Here is a 20,464-nt window from a genome sequence, read left to right as displayed (position 1 = left end):
GTTTTTAAACTCTAGACTTTTTCCTCTCTTTATTATTGCTTCCTTGGCTTTGTTGTTATCTTCCCCTTGAACTCTTTGATCTCAAAAAAGTTTGTGCTTTACACTTCCAGCAGATCCTTTGGTTAAAGGATTTCTGCTTCTTGTCTCTATTTTCTCCCAGAGTATGCTTCCTCAGTTCTTAATTGATAAGGAAACAATGGAAGATCTGCAGGACTTTTCAACGTGTGCTTTCACCTGGAAGGGTGTGTTCACGTTTGCCATTTAATTAACTTCGTTGACAGAAAGGTGCACCAGATTGGTTATGTTCATCCAGGCCTTTATGGGTTACGTTTAGCCAGCTGCAGGGATTGGCCGTTTCATTACTGCTCTTTCAAAGTGAGTACAGTCAACTATATTTTAGTACTGTTTTAATCATACTTTTCTTCCGTTTTTGTTTTCCTTGTTCAAGGTAACCAACGCCCTTTCCCAGCCATAAAGTCCAACACCATTATCTGGGAAAATGGACAATATTTCTATTCTAAATTTATTTTCTGGGTTAAGATCGCTGCCTCAGTTACTTTGGTTCCTTTTTAAATCAGTATATTAGTTTTCCTTAGTTTATGATTTGACTTGATTCTGGGCTATGAATTGAGGTCTGTGGATTTTCAGGGGTCTTCTTGGTCCCTGTCCTTGAAATCATATGACAGGTTTTGTTTGAGTGCCTTTTTCCAATCCCCCTCTGGAGTGAATGTCCATTCCTTTTCTCAAATTCTCAAAAGAGATATATGTCTAAATAGTTAAAACCACTACTTAGTGTCTTGCTGAAGTCAGTGAAAACAGAGCTTTTGGTGGAGCTGTTATTTTCCCAAACTCTAAGTGGCTTGTTTGGGGCCAAGGTGAGTAGAATGCAGGGATTCCAACTTGATATTGAAATCTCCAAGTACTTCATAACTTCAGTGTGTCTACATTCCTTCCTAGACTTACACTGTCTATTTATTTAGTTCCTGCTTTGTGGTTTGAGGTTTCTAAGCATACTATAGCCAGTGCTTTGGTGATCCAAGGGATGTATAAACTGATGTGCTTAGGTTCACCTGAGTAAAAGATTTAATTTTGGTTGTACTTTTCTTTCATTTCTTGTTTTTCCACTTTGTATTTACCTTGGGCTCTAGCTTTGCAAGGAAGAAAAAATAAGATATTTCAGTGGTGTGGCTCCTAAGCCTTTGTTAAGTTGCTGCTTAACTTGACAGACTCTCTCCCTCCATCCTACATTAGATATTTTAATGATTGTTTCTTTCTTTTAAGTAAGTTAGAATCTTTCCAAACTCAAGTTTTAGAGTGCATACTTTCTGATCGATTGTCAAGTAAATGTGTGTGTGTGTGTGTATGTGTGTGTGTGTGTGTGTGTGTGTGTATGTTGCTTACCTTATTCATGCAAGGCAAGTATTCTACAACTGAGCTATATTCCCCAACCCATGAAATGTTTTTTGATTGAAGGTTAAAGTTCTAAAGGTTTGAACCTTATGTCATATAATTTTAGAACTTGAGGAGTTATACAGCTTATCAGAATCTGTCTAACCAGTTTTTGGTTTTATTTTGCTCACAAAATAATCTTCCTTTTATATAGCATCCTAACTTGGAGGAGCAGTTAACATAACTTTGAAAAGAATGTTATGTTAAAATTAGTTTCTTTCTAAGGTAATGACAAATTCAGAAGATAAATTATATCCAACACCATAGTGACTGTTACATTTGTTTTGCCTCCTGTGTGCCAGAATTTATGCTAAGTGCTTTACATGGTTATTTCATTTAATCCTCTTAGCAACTTTGTAAGGGGCCTAACCCCCCTTTTTTTAATAGATGAAGAGACTGATACAAATGGCTAACTGAAGCTAAAATAATCTGTTCTGAATTACACTGATAGAGCCAGCATTTGATCCTAGGTGTCTGGTGCACACTACTTTAGACAGCTACTATATACTTCCATTACATTCTTTCAGGAATGAATTGGGGATATGTCACCTGATTTTCTGTCAGACATTAAAAAAAGGTCTTTTCTTTTATTGCTCTTCAGTGGATGAACAATTACTTGAATGTCCTACTGAAAAGTATGCCAAAAAGAAGTGAACTTGAACAGGGCTTATAGAGTGGTCATCTATAGGGTTTTCCCAAGAAGATGGATATAAATCTATGGGTGCGTTGTGTTCCTTAATGACATACAGGGGTGGGAAATGTGAAAATAAGTTATAAATAATAACCTTTTTACATCAAAACCCATCTTTAAGCATAAACAAATTTCAGTATAGTTCCCTGCTTAATATATACCTTTCTCTTGGGGTAGAGAAAGGTATATATTAAGCAGAGAACTTAAGGTAATATACTTATAGATGAACAGACTAAAAAAGTGAGTTATTTCCACATACTTTGGAAGATAATGACTTAAGGTCTATGATAATCTAAAAGATATATGCCAACATTACTTCTGGGATGTATGAAAAAGGCTTTATAAAACAAAGGATCTAACATGGTTTCTACTACATTTACACAGTCATAGAAGCCACTTAATATCTCTATCAGATTCTCAACTATTTTCTGTAAGACAAAAGTATATGTATGTATTTTTTCCCCTCTTTATTTTCTGTTCTTTCTCCTACCTCTCATTCCCCTCTCCTCTATCTCTTCTAAATCTTTGTCTTAAGATGGTCATAGGCAGGTGTTGCTTAGTTCTGTTAGCAGTTGACTCCTAAAAAGGAACATATGATCTTTTTATAAATTGTTTTCCCCCTAACAAACATACTTTTAAAAAAAATTTATTCTAATTTATTATACATGATGGCAGAATGCTAGTCATTTCATATTACACTTATAGAGCACAATTTTTCAGGTCACTGATACAAACATACTATTTAAGTGAATACTGTTCTTCTGAGAAGCAATCTGCTTTGAAATCTACTTCTGATACTACTGTTAACTCATATTGAGACATATGGTAAAGTTCTTTTCTACCATTGTCACTTCACCTTAGTCACCAGAGTCTGAATAACTGGGTATTGGGCTTTGTTTGTTTGTTTTGGTGGTATTGGGAATAGAATCCAGAATCTTGTGCATGTTAGGGAAATTCTTTACCACTGAACTACATCCCTAGCCCACAGTGATTCAGTATTTGGAAGAAATCATATCTCTTCTCAAAAGACAAAGATTTGTTACCAAAACTAAATTTTTAGAATGTTTTAGGCTTTGAAGGTAGTTGTAAAACTAGTAATTGCTCAATTCTTTTGTGAAAATACAGTTTTATCATTGCTATTTTCTGAACTAAGAGTTTTTGTTTGGTTTCATTTTTATCCTCTATTGCTTTGGACTAGCAGCAATAGATGTTCATGATTGATTTTCTTTAATCCTTTGGGGAGCAATAACAGATTTTGGAGCGGTACTGTAAGAGCAACAGATTTGTGAGTGAGGCCTAAAATCATGCAAAGTGGAAAGTCGGGTGGTCAAGCCCCATTTCTGCTAGCATGAGATAGAATTCTAGGGCAAGGTTTCCAAACTTTTCTGCATCATAGCACACATACAAAATTATTTACATTTGTGATGTCTGTAGCGAGGCTCTCCCTAGCTTTCTGAAAGTTTTTGGGGATAAAACAATGGGACAGTATTTTAGCACATCTGTAATCCATTCTTGGCATGTTGGTTGGAAAGTTTGCACTAGGGAAGAAAATGTTACTCCATGTTTAATACCTTTGTTTGTTTAGCATGTAATAATTTATAAAACACTTTCATATATGTTCTATTTTTATTCCAGCCATGTCATTTAGTGGAACAAATACCATAACCATGTTAGAAATGAAGAAATTGAGATTTAGGTAAAGTGCTTTATATAAGGTCAATGGATCAAGAATTCACGTGCTAGGTAGAAAGAATCCTTAGGGGTTCAGGAAGGGACCTTTAATCTCTAAGATTGCCAGGACCCTATCTGCTTTGATTGTTATTTCCATTTTCTGAGTCAGTTTCTAGGCACCTAGAGCTCCATAATAGTTATCATTTATTGAGTGTTACTCTGGCTTTCTAAATCACTATAGTGATTAAATAATTCTAGGACATTGAGAGTGGTGATCAGGTTCCAGTTAAAGTGTGTGTCATTGATGGCAGGGGATGGTGGTGGTGCTGGTAAAGGAAATGGTCAAGTGGACTGTCAAGAGCTTATCTTCACAGTTTTGAGAAGATGGCAGTTTAGCAGGATTTCCAAGGTTTTTGAGTAAAAGTAGATTAAAAGAGAAATGTAGTAAAATTCAAAGAAAGTAACTTGGGCCATTGGGCCATTAGTGTTTAGGTAATTCTAACAAAAGGATTAAAAATGTAGATCATCTTAATATATGGCTAAATGTTAATTGTAGACTATTTCTCCTGTTGTTTTTTTCTTTTTCTTTTCTCTCTCTCTTTTTTTTTTTTTTAATTGGTGGTAACTGGAACCAGTGCTTTCTGTGTGCTAAGCATATGTTCCACCACTGAGCTACATCTCCAGCACTAGATTATTTCTTAAAGATGGGTTTATAGATGATTTTTATTTTCTCTTTCTGTACTTTCTACTTTTATATATAGCATTTGATTACTTTTAAAATTAAAAATAAAAATGAAAGTACTATATACTCTGTTCTTTTGGTGCTGGGGATCAAACCCAGGGCCTTATGCATGCTAGGCAACACTCTACCGCTGAACTTCATCCCTTGCCCCTATTACTGTATGTTCTTGAAAGAAAAATTCTAATCACAGATAGAATAAAAGTTTCTTCTACTTCCCAGTCCCTCTAACCCTCATGTCTCTTCCCAATTAATTTGAGAAGAAGCTGTTAGGAATCAGATGAAATATATGAGGAAGCCCTAAACCTGCTCTAATATGATAGTTACTAGCCACATGTGGCTGTTTAAATTAGTTGAAATAAAATAAAATAAAAAATTTAGTTCCTTAGTTGCACCAGCCACATTTCAGTGCTCAGTAGCTGCCTCGTGGCTGCTTTATTGGACAATGCAGGTTTGGAACATTACCAAAAACATTTGCCAGCCTGCTAAAACTTTAAAATGCTATATATTCCTTACATAATTATTATATTATTGAAGTAAGATTTTGAAAATCCCTGTGTTCTCCGTGGTGCCTCGCAGTTTTTGTTTTAGCTGATGAAATATTATTGCCATGTTCTCTCTCAGCTTTTTAACTAAATCCAGATGGCCAAAGTCTAAGTCTAATGTTTTTCTTGGATACATAGGGATTATAGTTAGCTGCTTTTCTAGGATAAAGATGTCAGCTTTTCTCAGGACTTGAGTGTTTTCTCTTTTGAGCTCTAGATCTATATATCTTGTTGTCTGATTGACAACTTCTTAAATATCTTAAAGGTATCCCAAATCTAGTATGTATCAAACTAAATTGATTTCCCTTCCTTCTTCTCCAATCCCCCAAACACTTGTCATCTTTTTTTGTTCCTTTTTAAGTGAAAGATGCCATTATATTTTCATTTTATAATCAAGAAAATTAGGAGTGATGCTTATATCCCTTTCTCTGAGACAATAAATGAGTCTACAGGTTTTATTAATCTTACTTTCTAAATGTCATTTGAATCTATTCCTATTCCCACTAACATCACTTTAGCTTGTTACCATTATCTTGACTGAAATTTCAGTAGCCTCTTGGCTACTTTTGGCTCTTCTTTAATCTGTTATCCATCCTGAAGGCACAATAATTAATTTTGAAATATGTATGATTTTCATTCTCTTCCTCAATTGTTCTATGGCTTTCCATTGCTCCTAGAGTAAAAATAAAACTCCTTAACAATGCATAGTTCCCCAGCCTCACGAGTGCCATGTTCTGCCTAACTCCCCACTTCACCCATGCTAGCCTAGTTTAGTCCTTTGTATTTTGTTTGCTCCCTCCTGTTTTTGCACGGTTTTTGCACATGCTTTTCTCTTTGTCTGGACCATTCTTTTTTTCTTTCACTTCACTTGTTAACTCCTGATCATGCCAGTTTCACATCTTAGCTAAAGTTTTGCTTCTTTAGGGAATACTCTAACCTCCTAGATAAGGTAATAACATCATACATTTCCAAAGCTACAAATGACATTTATTTATTTGATTATAAGGTTGCCTTTCTCTTCAGTGGCCTATAAACCCTATGAAGGTAGGAACAATATCTAAATATCTAGTTATCTTTTTTTCACCCGTTTTTGGATTCCTAAAACCTAGGTCAGGACCTGACCCCTAAATATCAATTAATTAATTTTCTAATTTGATGTTGTAAAGATTTCAGCAAATGGAGTTTTATAATATAAGATTTTAAAAAATATATTTATTTTTTAGTTTTAGGTGGACACAATATCTTTATTTTATTTTTTTATGTGGTGTTGAGGATCGAACCCAGCGCCCCGCGCATGCCAGGCTAGCTCGCTACCGCTTGAGCCACATCCCCAGCCCTGTAATATAAGATTTTGAATATGAATTTTTATAAACATAGTCATTAAAATAGTAGAAGCTAGCAGGATACTGTGGCACATGCCTGTAATCCCAGCAACTTGGGAGGCTGATGCAGGAAGATTGAAAGGTTGAGACCAGCATGGGCAACTTAGTGGGACCCTGCCTCAAAATGCAAAATAAAAAGGGTTGGACTGGGCATGGTGGCGCATGCCTGTAAATCCCAGTGGCTCTGGAGGCTGAGGCAGGAAGATCAAAAATTCAAAGCCAGCCTCAGCTATTTTGTAAGGCCCTGAGCAACTGAGCAAGACTATCTCAAAAAATGTGATTCAGTGGTTAAATGCCCCTGGGTTCAATCCCCAATACAAAAAAAAAAAAAGGTGTGAGGAAGGGGGTTGGGGTTGAAATCCCCAGTACCAAAAAATAAAAGAGTTAAATTGCCAACTAGCTTTTCAAATATGCGGGCCAGATTATTAATAGTTATATAAAATATAACATGTTCTTTGATTATTTATAGTAAGTTTTTATTTTTAGATGGTTTTAAATTTAACAGATTTATTGTGAATATAGTATAGAGGTTGTATGTATCCCATACCTTTTATGAACATATTCATTAATAAATTTGTTAATAAATATACTTACTAAATAATATTAGATTATTGACATATAATTATGTTTCCTATTTTAACATTATTAACACATTTCATTATTATGATATATTTGTTATAATTAATGAAACAATATTTTTTTTTGAAAGAGAGACAGAGACAGAGAGAGAGAGAGAATTTTAATATTTATTTTTTAGTTATCGGTGGTCACAACATCTTTGTTTGTATGTGGTGCTGAGGATCGAACCCGGGCCACACGTATGCCAGGCAAGTGTCCTACCGCTTGAGCCACATCCCCAGCCCAAATGAACCAATATTAACACATTATTGTTAACTAAATCTGTATTTTATTCACATTGCCTTAGTTTTCCCCTCATGTCCTTTTTCTGTTCAAATGTCTCGTCTAGGGTAGTATAATCTATTTAGTTGTCATGTGTTCTTTTGGTTTGACAGTTTATCTTGTGTCCTTGTTTTAGGCAGGTTTGAAGATTATGAGTCAGATATTTGTACACTTTCCCTCAACTGGGATTTATTTGATGTTTTTCTCATGATGAGACTGATGAATGTGTTTGGGGGAAGAAGACCACAGTGCCATTTCCATCATGTATTGAGAGTATCCTACTGCAGTACTCTTCAGCACTGCTGATGTCAAACCTTGAACACTTGGCTTGTCACGTTTATCCACTATGAAATTACTGTTTTTCCCTCTCCTTTGTATATTGTACTTCTTGGAAGAGAATCTCTTAGTGAAGTACACAATTGGAGAATGGGGAATTATGTTCTATTTCCTTAGGGTCAAGTATTTATGTAAACTTTTGGGAAATATTCCATAAGGGAAACTTATCTCTTCTTCCCATTTATTAATTTATTCAAATGAATAAGTATTGTCTCATGGATATTTATTTTGTACTCTGAGTTATAATCTGGTAGTACTTTATTTTTTTGCTCATATCGTTCTAGCTTTGGCCATTTGGAGTGCTTTTAGTTAATGCTACATTCCTGTAACATACCCCCATCATTGTGAGGTTTATGGTGATTTTCTTTTTGACTTTTGAACAATTTTTTTTTTAAATTTTCTGACACGACAACATGCCCCAGGCTCATCTTGGTGTATATTATTTGCCCCAGTCCTAGAATCAGCCATTTCTCCAAGGAGCCCTGGTTCCTTTTCTTAGAGAATGATTAGAAACTAATACCTGTGTATGCTTATGACTACTGAGATGTCATTGTTTCTAGGCCCTCACATCAGACAGAACAAGGAAATATATGGTTGTATACTAACTGATGTATATGCACATTGCATGTAATAATCTGTATCTATTAAGTGATATTCAGGTTATTTACCATGAATTTTTTCCATTGAAAAAAAATTATGGGGCTGGGATTGTGGCTCAGCAGTAGAGCATTTGCCTAGCATGTACGAGGGCCTGGGTTCGATCCTCAGCACCACATAAAAATAAATTAATAAAATAAAGGTATTGTGTCCAACTACAACTGAAAAATAAATATTTTAAAAAATTATCTATGAATTTTGAATGAATTTATTTGGTATGGTTTTGGTAATTTTCTAACAAAGTAACTCTCCAATTATTCATTGCTAAGGGAGAATAACAACTCATACTTAAAATACCCAATAATGGGTAACCTATTTGGTCTTTGAGTGAATTCAGTTATAACAAACACTAAAAACAGTGGTTCTCTTTGGTTTGGCTTCACTGCTTATATTCTGGAACTCAGCTGGCCATGTGTGAAGAATCGCAGCCACCATTCACTGTATAATTTAGTTTATTTACAGCCAGTTTTCTTTTCAGAGAGCAATTTAGTTTTGTTGTGGTCCCGGGGATTGAACCCAGGGGTGTGTAACTGCTAAGCCACATTCCCAGCCCTTTTTTAATATTTTATTTTGAGACAGGGTCTCCCTGAGTTGCTAAGTGCCTCTCTTAGTTGCTGAGGCTGGCTTTCAATTCATAATCCTTTTGCCTCAGCCTCTTGAGCTCCTGGGATTACAGGCGTAGAGAGTCTTATCGTTAAGTTTCTCTGTAACACAGTCTGAAGGAGGAAAAGAAAAAGTCTTCTCCAAAGAGTTAATTTTGTTACTTGGTTAGAAATTGATTATGATGGTGGAGATGGGCATAATTGAATATGTTAGATTAACTGCTAAATTATTTCTCTTTACTAAATGTAATTAAGAATTAACTGTATTTGGTCCAGGTATCTGAATTTATCTTATGTGTTTATCTTTTTTGGGTTTTCTCCCCTTTCTTTTCTTTTTTGGAGATGGGGATTGAACCCAGGGATTTGTGCTTGCAAGCGCTTTACCATGAGCTATATCCCAGCCCTTTTATGTTAATCTTAATAAGCAACTTGAACTATAGGACTTGTAGATGTCTGTCAAAACAGCTTTTATAGTTACCATAGTTATAGTAATTAATATAAACACAGAAACATGAGGTGATTCTGTATTATCTTATTTCTTTTTATTTGGTTATTCTGTTTATGAAAGGAAATGTAATATGCTTTGAACGTACTACATGGTAAGCCATTTTCAGTCCACTATCAAATGAGTTGGACAGTAGGGAAAGTTTTTTTTTTTTTCTTTTAGGAGAGCTGTCATTATAGAAAACAAAATTATTTTAAGTTGTTTTGATGAAACGGAAGACTTCTGTATTTTGGATATTGTTTTCAACTCTAAACGTGTTTTTTTAATTTGAGTCATTATATATTTTGATTCTAATTTTTTTGCTGTAAAAGTAAGTTCAACTTGAAAATTAATATTGAATTATGAAATCAAAACAAACCTTAGTATTCTATTACCATTTCTTCATGAATGAGAAAGGGTAGACATATTCTAATAGATTCTGTTGAGAATGTGAGAGATAGAGCCACTTTCTTTAATCTTTAGCATGGTAACCAGACTCTGGAATGTCACAGAACAGTCAAAGAAGCTCAGCAAGATTAGATCAAAGCAAGCCTGTCTTGCTACTTTCAGCTCAGTGTTCTGTATTTAACCTTGACTCACCAATTGGAACTCCTTCATTCCATATGTTGTTGTTATTTATAGTACTTCTCAAACTTTTTTTTTTTTAACTATTCAAAGAATAACTCATGACATTTTTGTGAAGATTTATTATTTAAAAAATCAGTAAATTTCTCTGAAGACTTATGTGTACTGTTTTGTACAAGTGAATTTTTTTTTTAAAGAGAGAGGTGAGAGAGAGAGAGAGAGAATTTTTAATATTTATTTTTTAGTTTTTGGCAGACACAACATCTTTGTATGTGGTGCTGAGGATCGAACCCGGGCCGCTCGCACGCCAGGCGAGCATGCTACCTCTTGAGCCACATCCCCAGCCCTTCCAAGTGAATTTTGCTTTAGCTTCCTTAACATACTTATTTTACTAAATTCATATTCCAGTGTGATCTGCCATGTTTTTCCTGTTTGTGTCTGCCTCCCTGTGTCTTGGGCAAACTATTTTAGACCTCCAATGGTATATGAGTACTTAAATTATGATTTCTGTTCAACAACTCTTATCCCATAGATATTTTAGTATCAGACGGCTGAGTCTTTGAACTCAGTGGCATCATTGACTGTACATGGAGTGAGTTTTTGTTTTTGTCTTTTGTTTCATCTTAGGCTCTTATCTCTGGGGATCTGGCAGAATTCATGCCTCCTGCTTTCTTCCCAGGGTTCTAAGACCCTAAATGCATTTAAGAGTTATAGGGTATAGAATTTTTCCTCATTAAAAGTTCTTATATGTTTTCCCTCTGGATAGACCTACTCTATTCAGCTTACAAAATTGAAAGATGATTTTTCATAGTAAAATCAAAACAGCCACAGTTTGATGACTTATAAACTTCAGGTGATACTATGTATACATCTTTATAGATGCTAATTAGTAATTTTCTTTGTAGGCTTTTCTCCTTATGCTCATTGTTTCACGAATACCTCTGCTAATTATAGAAGATGAACCCTGGAAATGACTTAATGACATTTTTGGCTTCCAGTATAACTGCCTGTGGGGCTTGAGTATAAGTGGTAGTTTTATAGTAGTAATTAATTTTTTTTGTTTTAAAGATAACTGAACTCATAAATATCAGAAAATATATATTTTTGAGAAGGGACATTGCTGGAGATTGAACCCTGGTCCCTGCTTTTACTAAGCAAGTGCTCAGCCACTGAGCTATAACCCTAAAATGTATATCTTAAACAGCACAAATTACAAGTCATTAACTTTTAAATCTTTTCACTCTTACTTCTGTTAGTCATCAAACTTATAAACAAGCATATCTTTACGAAATAATTGTAAAGTAATTCAGAGCATTTAAAATATTAATAACGTAAGATCTAGTATATTGCCTTGCAATTCTTGGAAAATTTTTTCCTCCTCCTTTTCTTTTCCATTTATTTATTTATTTATTTATTTATTTATTTATTTATTTATTTATTTATTTATTTATTTATTTAAATGCTAGGGATCCAACCCTAGCATTTAAATAAATCCAAGCTTTGCATATACTCTGGTAAGCGCTCTACTAATAAGCCACATCCCAAGCCAATTTTCAGTTTTGTGCTGTTTCCCTGTTTGCCTCAAGTTATTTGTTTTTTTCTAGAACTATTTTCCCAATTGGTATTATTTTAATATTAGGGAGCAGATGATAAATTCTATTTTAAAAGAAAGTAGAAGATTGCAAAAATGAACTGCCTTAATGTTCTTTTTTTTTTTTTTTTGACATTCTACTCTTCACTGTCTCTACAGATTCCTTCCTCTTTTGAGGCAAGATACCATAGTCAAAGAGATTGCCACCTTTTATCTAAGGGTAATTCCTTTACCTTTGCTCAAAATTTTTTGTTATTTAAAAAAAATTAATCTAATTTTAAATAGAACATTTACAGAAAGAGTACAGAGAATTCTTCCCAGGGGCCTTAGACCCTAAGTGGAGTTCTAGGGTATAGAATTCTCTCACTCATTAAAAGTTTCCTTACCCCATTTCCCCTGATGCTGATATCTTACATAACTGTAATTATCAAGAGTAGGAAGTAAGATTGGTATAATATTATTCATTAAACTGCAGACCTTATTAGAATTAAACCAAATTTTCAACTACTCCCTTTTTCTGTTCCAGGATTTTATCCAGGAACTCATTGAATTTAGTAATTTCTCCATTGTCTTCTTTAATTTGTAAGTTTCTTACTCTGTCTTTGTCTTACACGAACATGATACTTTTGAAGAGAATAGATCAGTTAATTTTTAGCATGTCTCTTAATTTGTGTTTGTACAGTGTTTTCATATGAAAACATTTTAGCATTTTAGCATTTACTGAGAGGATCTTGTCAGCAACATTTGTGATATATGCCTGATAATGTTTCTGTTTGCTCTTATTTCCTTTCTATATTTTAATTGAGGTTCCTTTGTAAGGAAGAGTCACTTTTTCTGTTTACTTGTTTATGTCATTATGAACTCTTTAATGCTTGTTCTGTGTTTTTAAATTCAGTGCTATCCTTTATTTTATTGCTCAGTTTCTTTTTTTAAAAAACATATTTTTAGTTGTGGATGGACACCATACTTTTATTTTTATGTAGTGCTGAGGATTGAACCCAGTGCCTCATGCATGCTGTATCACTAAGCCACAACTCCAGCCTCAAATTTTGTTGCTCAGTTTCTTAAGGAGCACTAATGGCTCCTGTGTTCTTTGGACAACCCCTCACCCTTTTTGTTTTCTTTTAGAGTTTTCTTAGTTTCTGACATAAGATGATGTTCCAGCCCATTTTGTATTTTCCTGCCTCAGTCTTAGAATCAGCTACTTTGTCTAAGAGCCTTGATGCTTTTTATTGAAGTATTTAGAAACCAAAATCTGGGCACCAGATACACTTATTGTCACTATACAGTCTTTGCTTCTAGGCTCCTTAGTGAACAGAGCTAGGAAAGTAAACTAATGCACATAAATATTTATGTGCATATATTACAAATATAATAAATACGAATTTATACTGATGTCTCTGATTCCAGTCCAACACCACAGAATTAATTTTAGCATTTCTTCTTTCTTTATTTATAACTTCTTTTTTTTAAACAAACATTGTGGGAGGCCAACCTTACGGGTGACTGAGTTATACTCCCCAGCTGGGTGCTGAGGCGCTCAGTCACAGAAATGGGTGTGTCTTGCTACAGCCCTTGGGTGAAGCTATGCTCACCTGTTCCTTTGTAATATAACCCCTTGCCCTGTTTAGGATAGAATCTTCCATGGAAGTGCCTTGTGTGTGTCCCTTCCTCTTACTGTGCCCTTGGGTGTGGCCTACCCAGGTGTCAGTCAACCTGCTGACAGTGGACATCATGAAGATAGACTTAGTCCCCTGAAACCTGACCCCTTGCCTCATTTGAATAGCTTCTCCTCAATAAAAGGGGTCAGCGCGTGCTCTGGCTCTCTCTTTCTGCTCTGGCTCTCTCTTTCTGCGGACCCTTAAGGTCAGAGGAGCCGTCACAGCAACCCCAAAGAAAAGGTATTTGTGTCTCTTGTGTGGTTATTTCGTGCAGCCCAGTTAGCCCAGTTTAACTAGAGTGACCCCTGAGCCTTTTAGTCGCAAGAACAGAAACCCAACAAAACATATCTTTTTTTTATACCTTTATTTTATTGATTTATTTTTATGTGGTGCTGAGGATCGAATCCAGTGCCTCACAAGTGTGAGACAAGCACTCTACCTCTGAGCCACAATCCCAACCCTATTTATAACTTCTTTAACCCCAAGAACCCATTTCTAATTTTCTTTATTTTTCTTCCCTTTCTTCTTTTGGTTATTCATTATAATACAGTTAGTTAATTTGTTGGTGTCTCTGTACTATTTTGAGTTCCCACCTTATGCTGGCTGGTTTTAATTGTTTGTTTTTTAATTAAAAATTTTTTATAGTATATTTGAAAATTGCTATAGCTCTAACAGAATTAATTTTGGGCAGGGAGGGGGGTACCGGGGATTGAACTTGGGGCACTCAACCACTGAGCCACATCCCCAGCCCTATTTTGTATTTTATTTAGAGACAGGGTCTCACTGAGTTGCTTAGCACCTCACTTTTACTGAGGCTGGCTTTAAACTCATGATCCTCCTGCCTCAGCCTCCCAAGCCACTGGGATCATAGGTTTGCACCACTGTACCTGGCAGAATAAATTTTTAAAAAGAAAAAAATATGTGTCCCGAAATGTCACTTTTCCTTTTCCTCGGTTACCCTGTGCCTATTCTCTTAATTTTCCTACATCTTTCTACCCCTTTCTTACCTGCCCTACCCAGAGCCTTGGATAGTACTGAACCTTATATGTACTAAATTTTTTCCTGTGTGTGTGTGTATAATAAAATTTAATTTGTAAATGAGGCACAGTAAGAAATATAGCAATAGTAATAAAATAGACTATTGTAATAAAATAGACTAATAAAATGTACTATAATAAATGATATATGATAGTGGTGCCTTTATCTCTCAAAATATATTATAGTATTTTCACTTAACGGAAGCACTTCATGGCATCTCTTTGGCATATTTGAATTGGTAGCAAGACTTGAGTATGGAGTCCTTTTTAAATAAAATAAGGGTTACTTGAACACAAACACTGTGGTACCACAACAGGCAATCTGATAACAGACATCTATTGAGTGACTGAATGATAGGCAGCATACACAGGACAGATACTGTATGTAGTGTGACTATGCTACACAAAGGGATGATTCATCCTGAGTAGGATGGAGCAGGATGGTATGATATGTCATTACGTTCTTTATGATATCAGCAATTTAAAACTTAGGAATTATTCATTTTCTGGAAAATTTCATTTAAGTTTTCAGACCACAGTTGACTATAGAAAATGAAACTGGATAAGAGGGGACATGTCCTGGTAATCACTCCATATCATATGAAGATTGTCTTCTTTTTCTTTTCTTTTTTTTTTCCCCCTTTTACAGTTATACAGTTTAGATGTACCATAGTTTTCAATCACTTTCCTACGTGTAGACACCTTAGGCCATTTCCAATAATTTACAATTACAAAGAATGCTGCAATATATATGTATTTTTGTATCATTGGATGTGGTCATCTTGTTCAAGAATAGGGAATGTCTTTCCCTTTGCTCAAGTCTTCAGTGTTTTTCAGCCATGCTTAAACATTTTTTCCTCATACAAGTTTTATACATTGCTTACTTTGTTCCTAAGTATTTCATCATCTTCTTTTTGTGTGTGTGTGTGTGTGTGTGTGTGTGTATGTGGTGCTGGGGATTGAACCCATGGCCTTATGCATGTGAGGCAAATACTCTACCAACTGAGCTATATCCCCAGCCCCCAGTATTTCATCTTCTTGGTTGTTATTGTAAGTGAAATTTTCCCTGCCATTCTGTCCCCTGAATATAGTTTTTGTATGAAGGCTTTTGATTTTTATCTGTTAATTTTGTATTTTACTATTTCAATGAATTATTTTTTAGTTTTATCATTGATTCCTCAGGGTCTTTCAAGCATACTATCATATCCCCTGCAAAGAGAGATAATTTTACCTGTATCTGTTTCCTTTGGGATTTCTCTTAACTAGTCAGATTGGTTAATACCTCTAATACAATGTGAATAGTAGTGGAGATGGTGGGTGTTTTTGTCTTATTCCTGATATTAGTGGAAATGCCTGTTTTATTTATTAATTGAGATAATGGTCGTAGAACTAAAGTGGATAAATATTTTATGTTGAGAAAGTATTTCTTATTTTTTTAAAATTTTTTTTAATATTTATTTTTTTAGTTTTCAGCGGACACAACATCTTTGTTTGTATGTGGTGCTGAGGATCAAACCCGGGCTGTGAGCGCGCTACCGCTTGAGCCACATCCCAGCCCCGAGAAAGTATTTCTTTCTTTTTTTTTTTTTTTAACATATATATATGTATTTTTTTTAGTTCTCGGCGGACACAACATCTTTGTTGGTATGTGGTGCTGAGGATCGAACCTGGGCCGCACGCTTGCCAGGCGAGCGCACTACCGCTTGAGCCACATCCCCAGCCCAAGAAAGTATTTCTTAAATTCATATTTTCTTGAGTATTTTATTTTGAATAGGTGTTTTATTTTGTCAGATTTACTCCATCTCAGTGTTTGTGGAGAAAGCAATGTCCCCCTTTAGGTTTATGAATATAGTATCTATAATAGATTCCCTAATTGAACCAGTTCTATACTACTGAGATAAATCCCACTTGGTCATGTTGTATTATTTTCTTAATGTCTTGAATTTTGTTTGAAAACAGTAAATTGTTCCCTCTAGTGTATTTCAGGAGTAAAAATTTGTTTCTTTGCATTATAGTATGTAACTTTAATTGTCTTATAATTTTTTATGTATGACTCCCTGATTAGAGTGAGATTGCTTTTAGAATCTGCAATAGATTTTACTCTTCTTTTCCCTTAGTGCCTAGAAGAGTTCTTCATATGTAGTTGATGTTCTCCCTATTGAGTAAATTAGAAGCAGAAATAACTCATTAAACTTTTACTGAATAAAATCTGAGTTTTGTGTTACACTTAGACAATGAACAGTCACCACTGTTATTAATATTAAAGACCACTCTCCACCAGGGTAGGGAAGGTCTGAGTTCTGGTTTGGAATTTTGTTTTGTGTAGGCCACAGGTAATATTTTAACTTTAGACATCTTTGGATCTCAGTTTTTCCATCTGTCAAATCAGGTTGGCAGTCTTATCTTTTGAATTGTTTTATATCTAAGATATTTTATGAAATTATTTGTAATCATTCTGTATAAGTGCTTTTTCCTGAATTTTTGTTTTTAGAATTATTTATTTCTTGTAATCCATAGATACTTTTATTATTGTAGATAATTTGAAATGCAAATTCTCACTACAAATAAATTAGTTATGCTGTGGAATATTTGAAAGAATATCAGTGGGCTAATAAAGCTCTTTTAACTAAATGATTTAATATGTGCTTAACACATTTTACTTTTAGGTATGTCTGACTGCAGCAATGATACAACTACTCTTGGTGCATCTAAACCAGCCACAGAAGAAGTCAAGTCTAATTCTGAGGTGATTGGATGGTGTTATATTGTTTTGTAAAGTCAGTCCATCTCAATCAAGGTTTCAGACTAACTTAATTTGTTCAAACTTGTGCCATTCTATAAATAAACTCTTTTACACAAAGGGTAAGAGGAGGGAGAGGTTTCTTCATAATGGCAAGTAAGTCACACTTGCCTTCAGGCATCTGAAATTTTTAGACCACAGCTTGTCACATAATAATAAACATAAAAGCTGTATAAGTTCTTATTTAAAAAGGAAATGTGACAATCGCTATAAGTTACTCTTGAAATAATAGTTGTAGTAGGTTCATATTTTGCTCAAGAGCACTTTGGTTTGCTATGTGTCAGAATCCAGGTATAGTGTTTTTAAACCAAATTTCAGATTCGTTGAACCTGAGTGGTAGACAGTAGAGCTTATGTAGTTTTTTTCTTCTGATAGAATCACCTGTAGAACTAAGAGCCACTGTTCTAATTCATTAGACAAAGGAGAAATATTATGAAATATTAATTTTATATTGAACTCAAGTCAAATAGAATGTGAAACATAGTCATAATTGCCTATTATATTTGTAGTGCTTAAATATTTTACCACATAGCACTTTGTGTCCCACATTGACTCACTGTAATTCATGTAGGTAAGTAGAACAGCTGTTCTTTTTTCTTTTGTTGTTGTTGTTGAACAAATTTAACTTTCAGAGCAGTGGTGACTGATCTAGAGGAATGGATGAGGGTAGCTTTCAACATGGGGCCTTCTGACTCCAGCTGTGTTCCTTACCGATTTGTAACTTATATAGCTAGTGATGTACTAGGCGCATTATTGCTTTATTTGAGCAAGATACTGCCTGTGTGACAAACCTCAGTGAGGAATTTAGCACCAAGTAATTTACTTTTAGTCCGAAAATCAAAGATGAGTTCTGTTTGGCAAGTATGTATTATTTGTAGACAATTCAGAATTCTTTGTAATTTATGACGACTTGGCTGTTTATCATTTGGAAAAGCAGTGTTGTTAGATGTATGTAATCCTGAGAAAGTAGAGAATTATGTGTACTTATTTGTCTTACTTCACAGATTTGATTTTCAGTCACCCAATCTCTGAATCTGTACTCTTGAGAGATGATCAGGGGGAAAGTTTGTGAGCTACAGGAAAGAGTGGCAGCACAGCCAGTGACGGGACTCATAATTCATAATAAATAATAATAAGTGCAAGTATTCTGTTTATGTGACTTTTGTTTGTGTGAATGTTCCTCTGATAAATGTTAAACTAGAAATTTCCTGCTTGGCAGAGAGTGAGGTTTGGGTAACAGTGGTCTGAAGGAAACCACTGCAAATTAATGAATTGTTCAAATTTGTTCATAAGTTAACATAAAATCCATGTTAGGCATTCCCTCTGTGTGTGTATGTGTTTTAATTTTTTTAACTTATAGATGGACACAATACTTTTATTTTATTTATTTACTTACGTTTAATTTTATGTGGTGCTGAGGATCGAACCTTATGCCTCATTCGTGCTAGGCAAGTGCTCTGCCACTGAGCTACAACCCCAGCCCATTCCCTGTGTTTTTAACTATACCCAAATATGTCATGTCCAAAGGGAATGCTATAATAATAATAATAGTAATAATAGCAGACCAAGTATGTGAGTATAAGCTGAATCTGTGCCCCAATTTAAAGCATTATAGGAGTGTATAATTAACCAAAGTAAGATTTAAGAATGCTTTGTGATTTTTTCCTATTTGTAATGAAATATTGTCATTTTAGACAACATGTAGATTATTAAGTGAAATTAACCAAGCACAGAACAACAAGTACTGGATAATCTCACTCATATGTAAAATATATAAAAGTTGATCTCATAGAAGTTGAGAGTACAATGTTAGTTACCAGAGACTAGAGGGAATAGGGGAGAGGGAGGGTTGGAGAGGTTGCTCAGTGAGTACTAAGACACAGGGAGGTAGGAGTTAAAAGTTCCAGTGTGCTATTGTGGGTAATAATTATGTACTATATATATATAAAGAAACTAGGAGAAAGGATTTTCAAATTTTTTTGTCATAAAATAACAAATGAGGAAATAGATATGTTTAAACTGAGCATACAATGTATACCCGTATTGAAACATCAGGTGGTACTCTATTAATGTGTACAACTTCTTGTTTTTATCACTTAAAAGATAAAAAATAAATTCCCCTCTTATTAGTCTGCTGATTTGAATCTGCTTTTCCAAATCTTTGGATCAGATTGCTTACAAGTAGAAAGAGAAGGTAGGTTAATTGAGCCATTCACTGAGAGCCTATTGGTTGCCAGGCATTGTAGTAGGTTATACATTTGTAATCTCAGTGCTTCTATAACACTTTTGGCAGTTGAGGTTTTTCTCCCCATTTTACAGATTAGTTGAGACTGGAAAGGTTAACATAGCTATTAAGGAACCAGAGTTATGACTTGAACCCAGATGAAAGTGAAAAAGATGAATAAATTTAAGAAACTAAGTAGAAAAAAATTATTTAAAGGTAGAAGCAAGAAATTGGGAAAACAAGCAGGTAAGTATATTTTCAATAACAACAACAAAAGAAAGCAAAGACAGTGTGGCTTGGGATTATAGACTTATTTTGTCTGTCTCTCAGTATAGTAACATTAGTATATATACCAATTTCTAATACTGAGGAAAAATGTAGGCAAATATTTGCATTCTTTTGTGTAACTCAGAGATCGAAAAAATAAATTGGGTACAGATTCTGCATTCAAGGCTTATGTTGATCAATAGAAGAAATTTATAAATAAATAAAACGCAGGATAGTAATGCCTTTTGAGTGATACAGATTATTCACAGGAATATCAACCAGGAATATCAGCAGTGGTGGCATTATGCTGTCGTAGAGCTTGGGTAGAATTTGAGCATGTGAATGATAATGCTTATTGCTTGAGCCAAGGCTGAGGGAAGGAAAATTTAGAAACATGTTTGGAAAGAGTGAGTAAATTTGATTTATCTGATGAAGTATAATCTGAAAGAAGATAGTTCTGGTCTCAGGGAGAATTTTTCATGCTGAGGAGTTAGCTGTTATGTTGTAGACATATGCGTGGGAGACATTTTGAAAACAGACGTGTTATTTTTATTTTTGGTACCAGGGATTGAACCCACGGGCGCCTTACCACTGAGCCACATCCCCAGCTGTTTTCTGGATTTATTTAGAGACAGAGTCTCACTGAGTTGCTTCACGAAGTTGCTGAGGCTGGCTTTGAACTTGTGATCCTCCTGCCTCAGCCTCCCAAGCTGCTGGGATTACAGATGTGCACCACCGTGCCCAGCTGCATGTTATTTTATAATGCAAAGTAATATTTCCTGCTGTAAAACATGTTGGGGAGCTAAAGAGTAATGAAGAGTGCTAATTTACATAGGTTGTTCA

General features: G+C 34.8%; 1 protein-coding gene across 6 annotated transcripts in view; it reads left to right on the top strand.

Moving 5' to 3' along the window:
* Arfip1 (ARF interacting protein 1) overlaps window positions 1-20,464 on the top strand; it is a 109,216-nt gene that overhangs the window by 907 nt on the left and 87,845 nt on the right. For 2 of the 6 annotated variants that reach the window (XM_013363926.4, XM_013363927.4), the window contains exon 2: window positions 16,997-17,076. The exons of the other annotated variants lie outside the window; for them this stretch is intronic. In XM_013363926.4, coding sequence (XP_013219380.2) covers window positions 16,999-17,076 — 78 coding nt within the window. In that variant the 5' untranslated portion in view covers window positions 16,997-16,998. The remainder of the gene's footprint in view (window positions 1-16,996; window positions 17,077-20,464) is intronic. 6 annotated transcript variants of the gene reach the window in all.

The sequence above is a fragment of the Ictidomys tridecemlineatus genome, chromosome 9 (genome assembly GCF_052094955.1).
Source record: "Ictidomys tridecemlineatus isolate mIctTri1 chromosome 9, mIctTri1.hap1, whole genome shotgun sequence".
In the NCBI taxonomy this organism is placed as follows: domain Eukaryota; kingdom Metazoa; phylum Chordata; class Mammalia; order Rodentia; family Sciuridae; genus Ictidomys; species Ictidomys tridecemlineatus.
The sequence above is the reverse complement of the archived record's forward strand: the minus strand, read 5'-3'. Positions and strand labels throughout refer to the sequence as shown.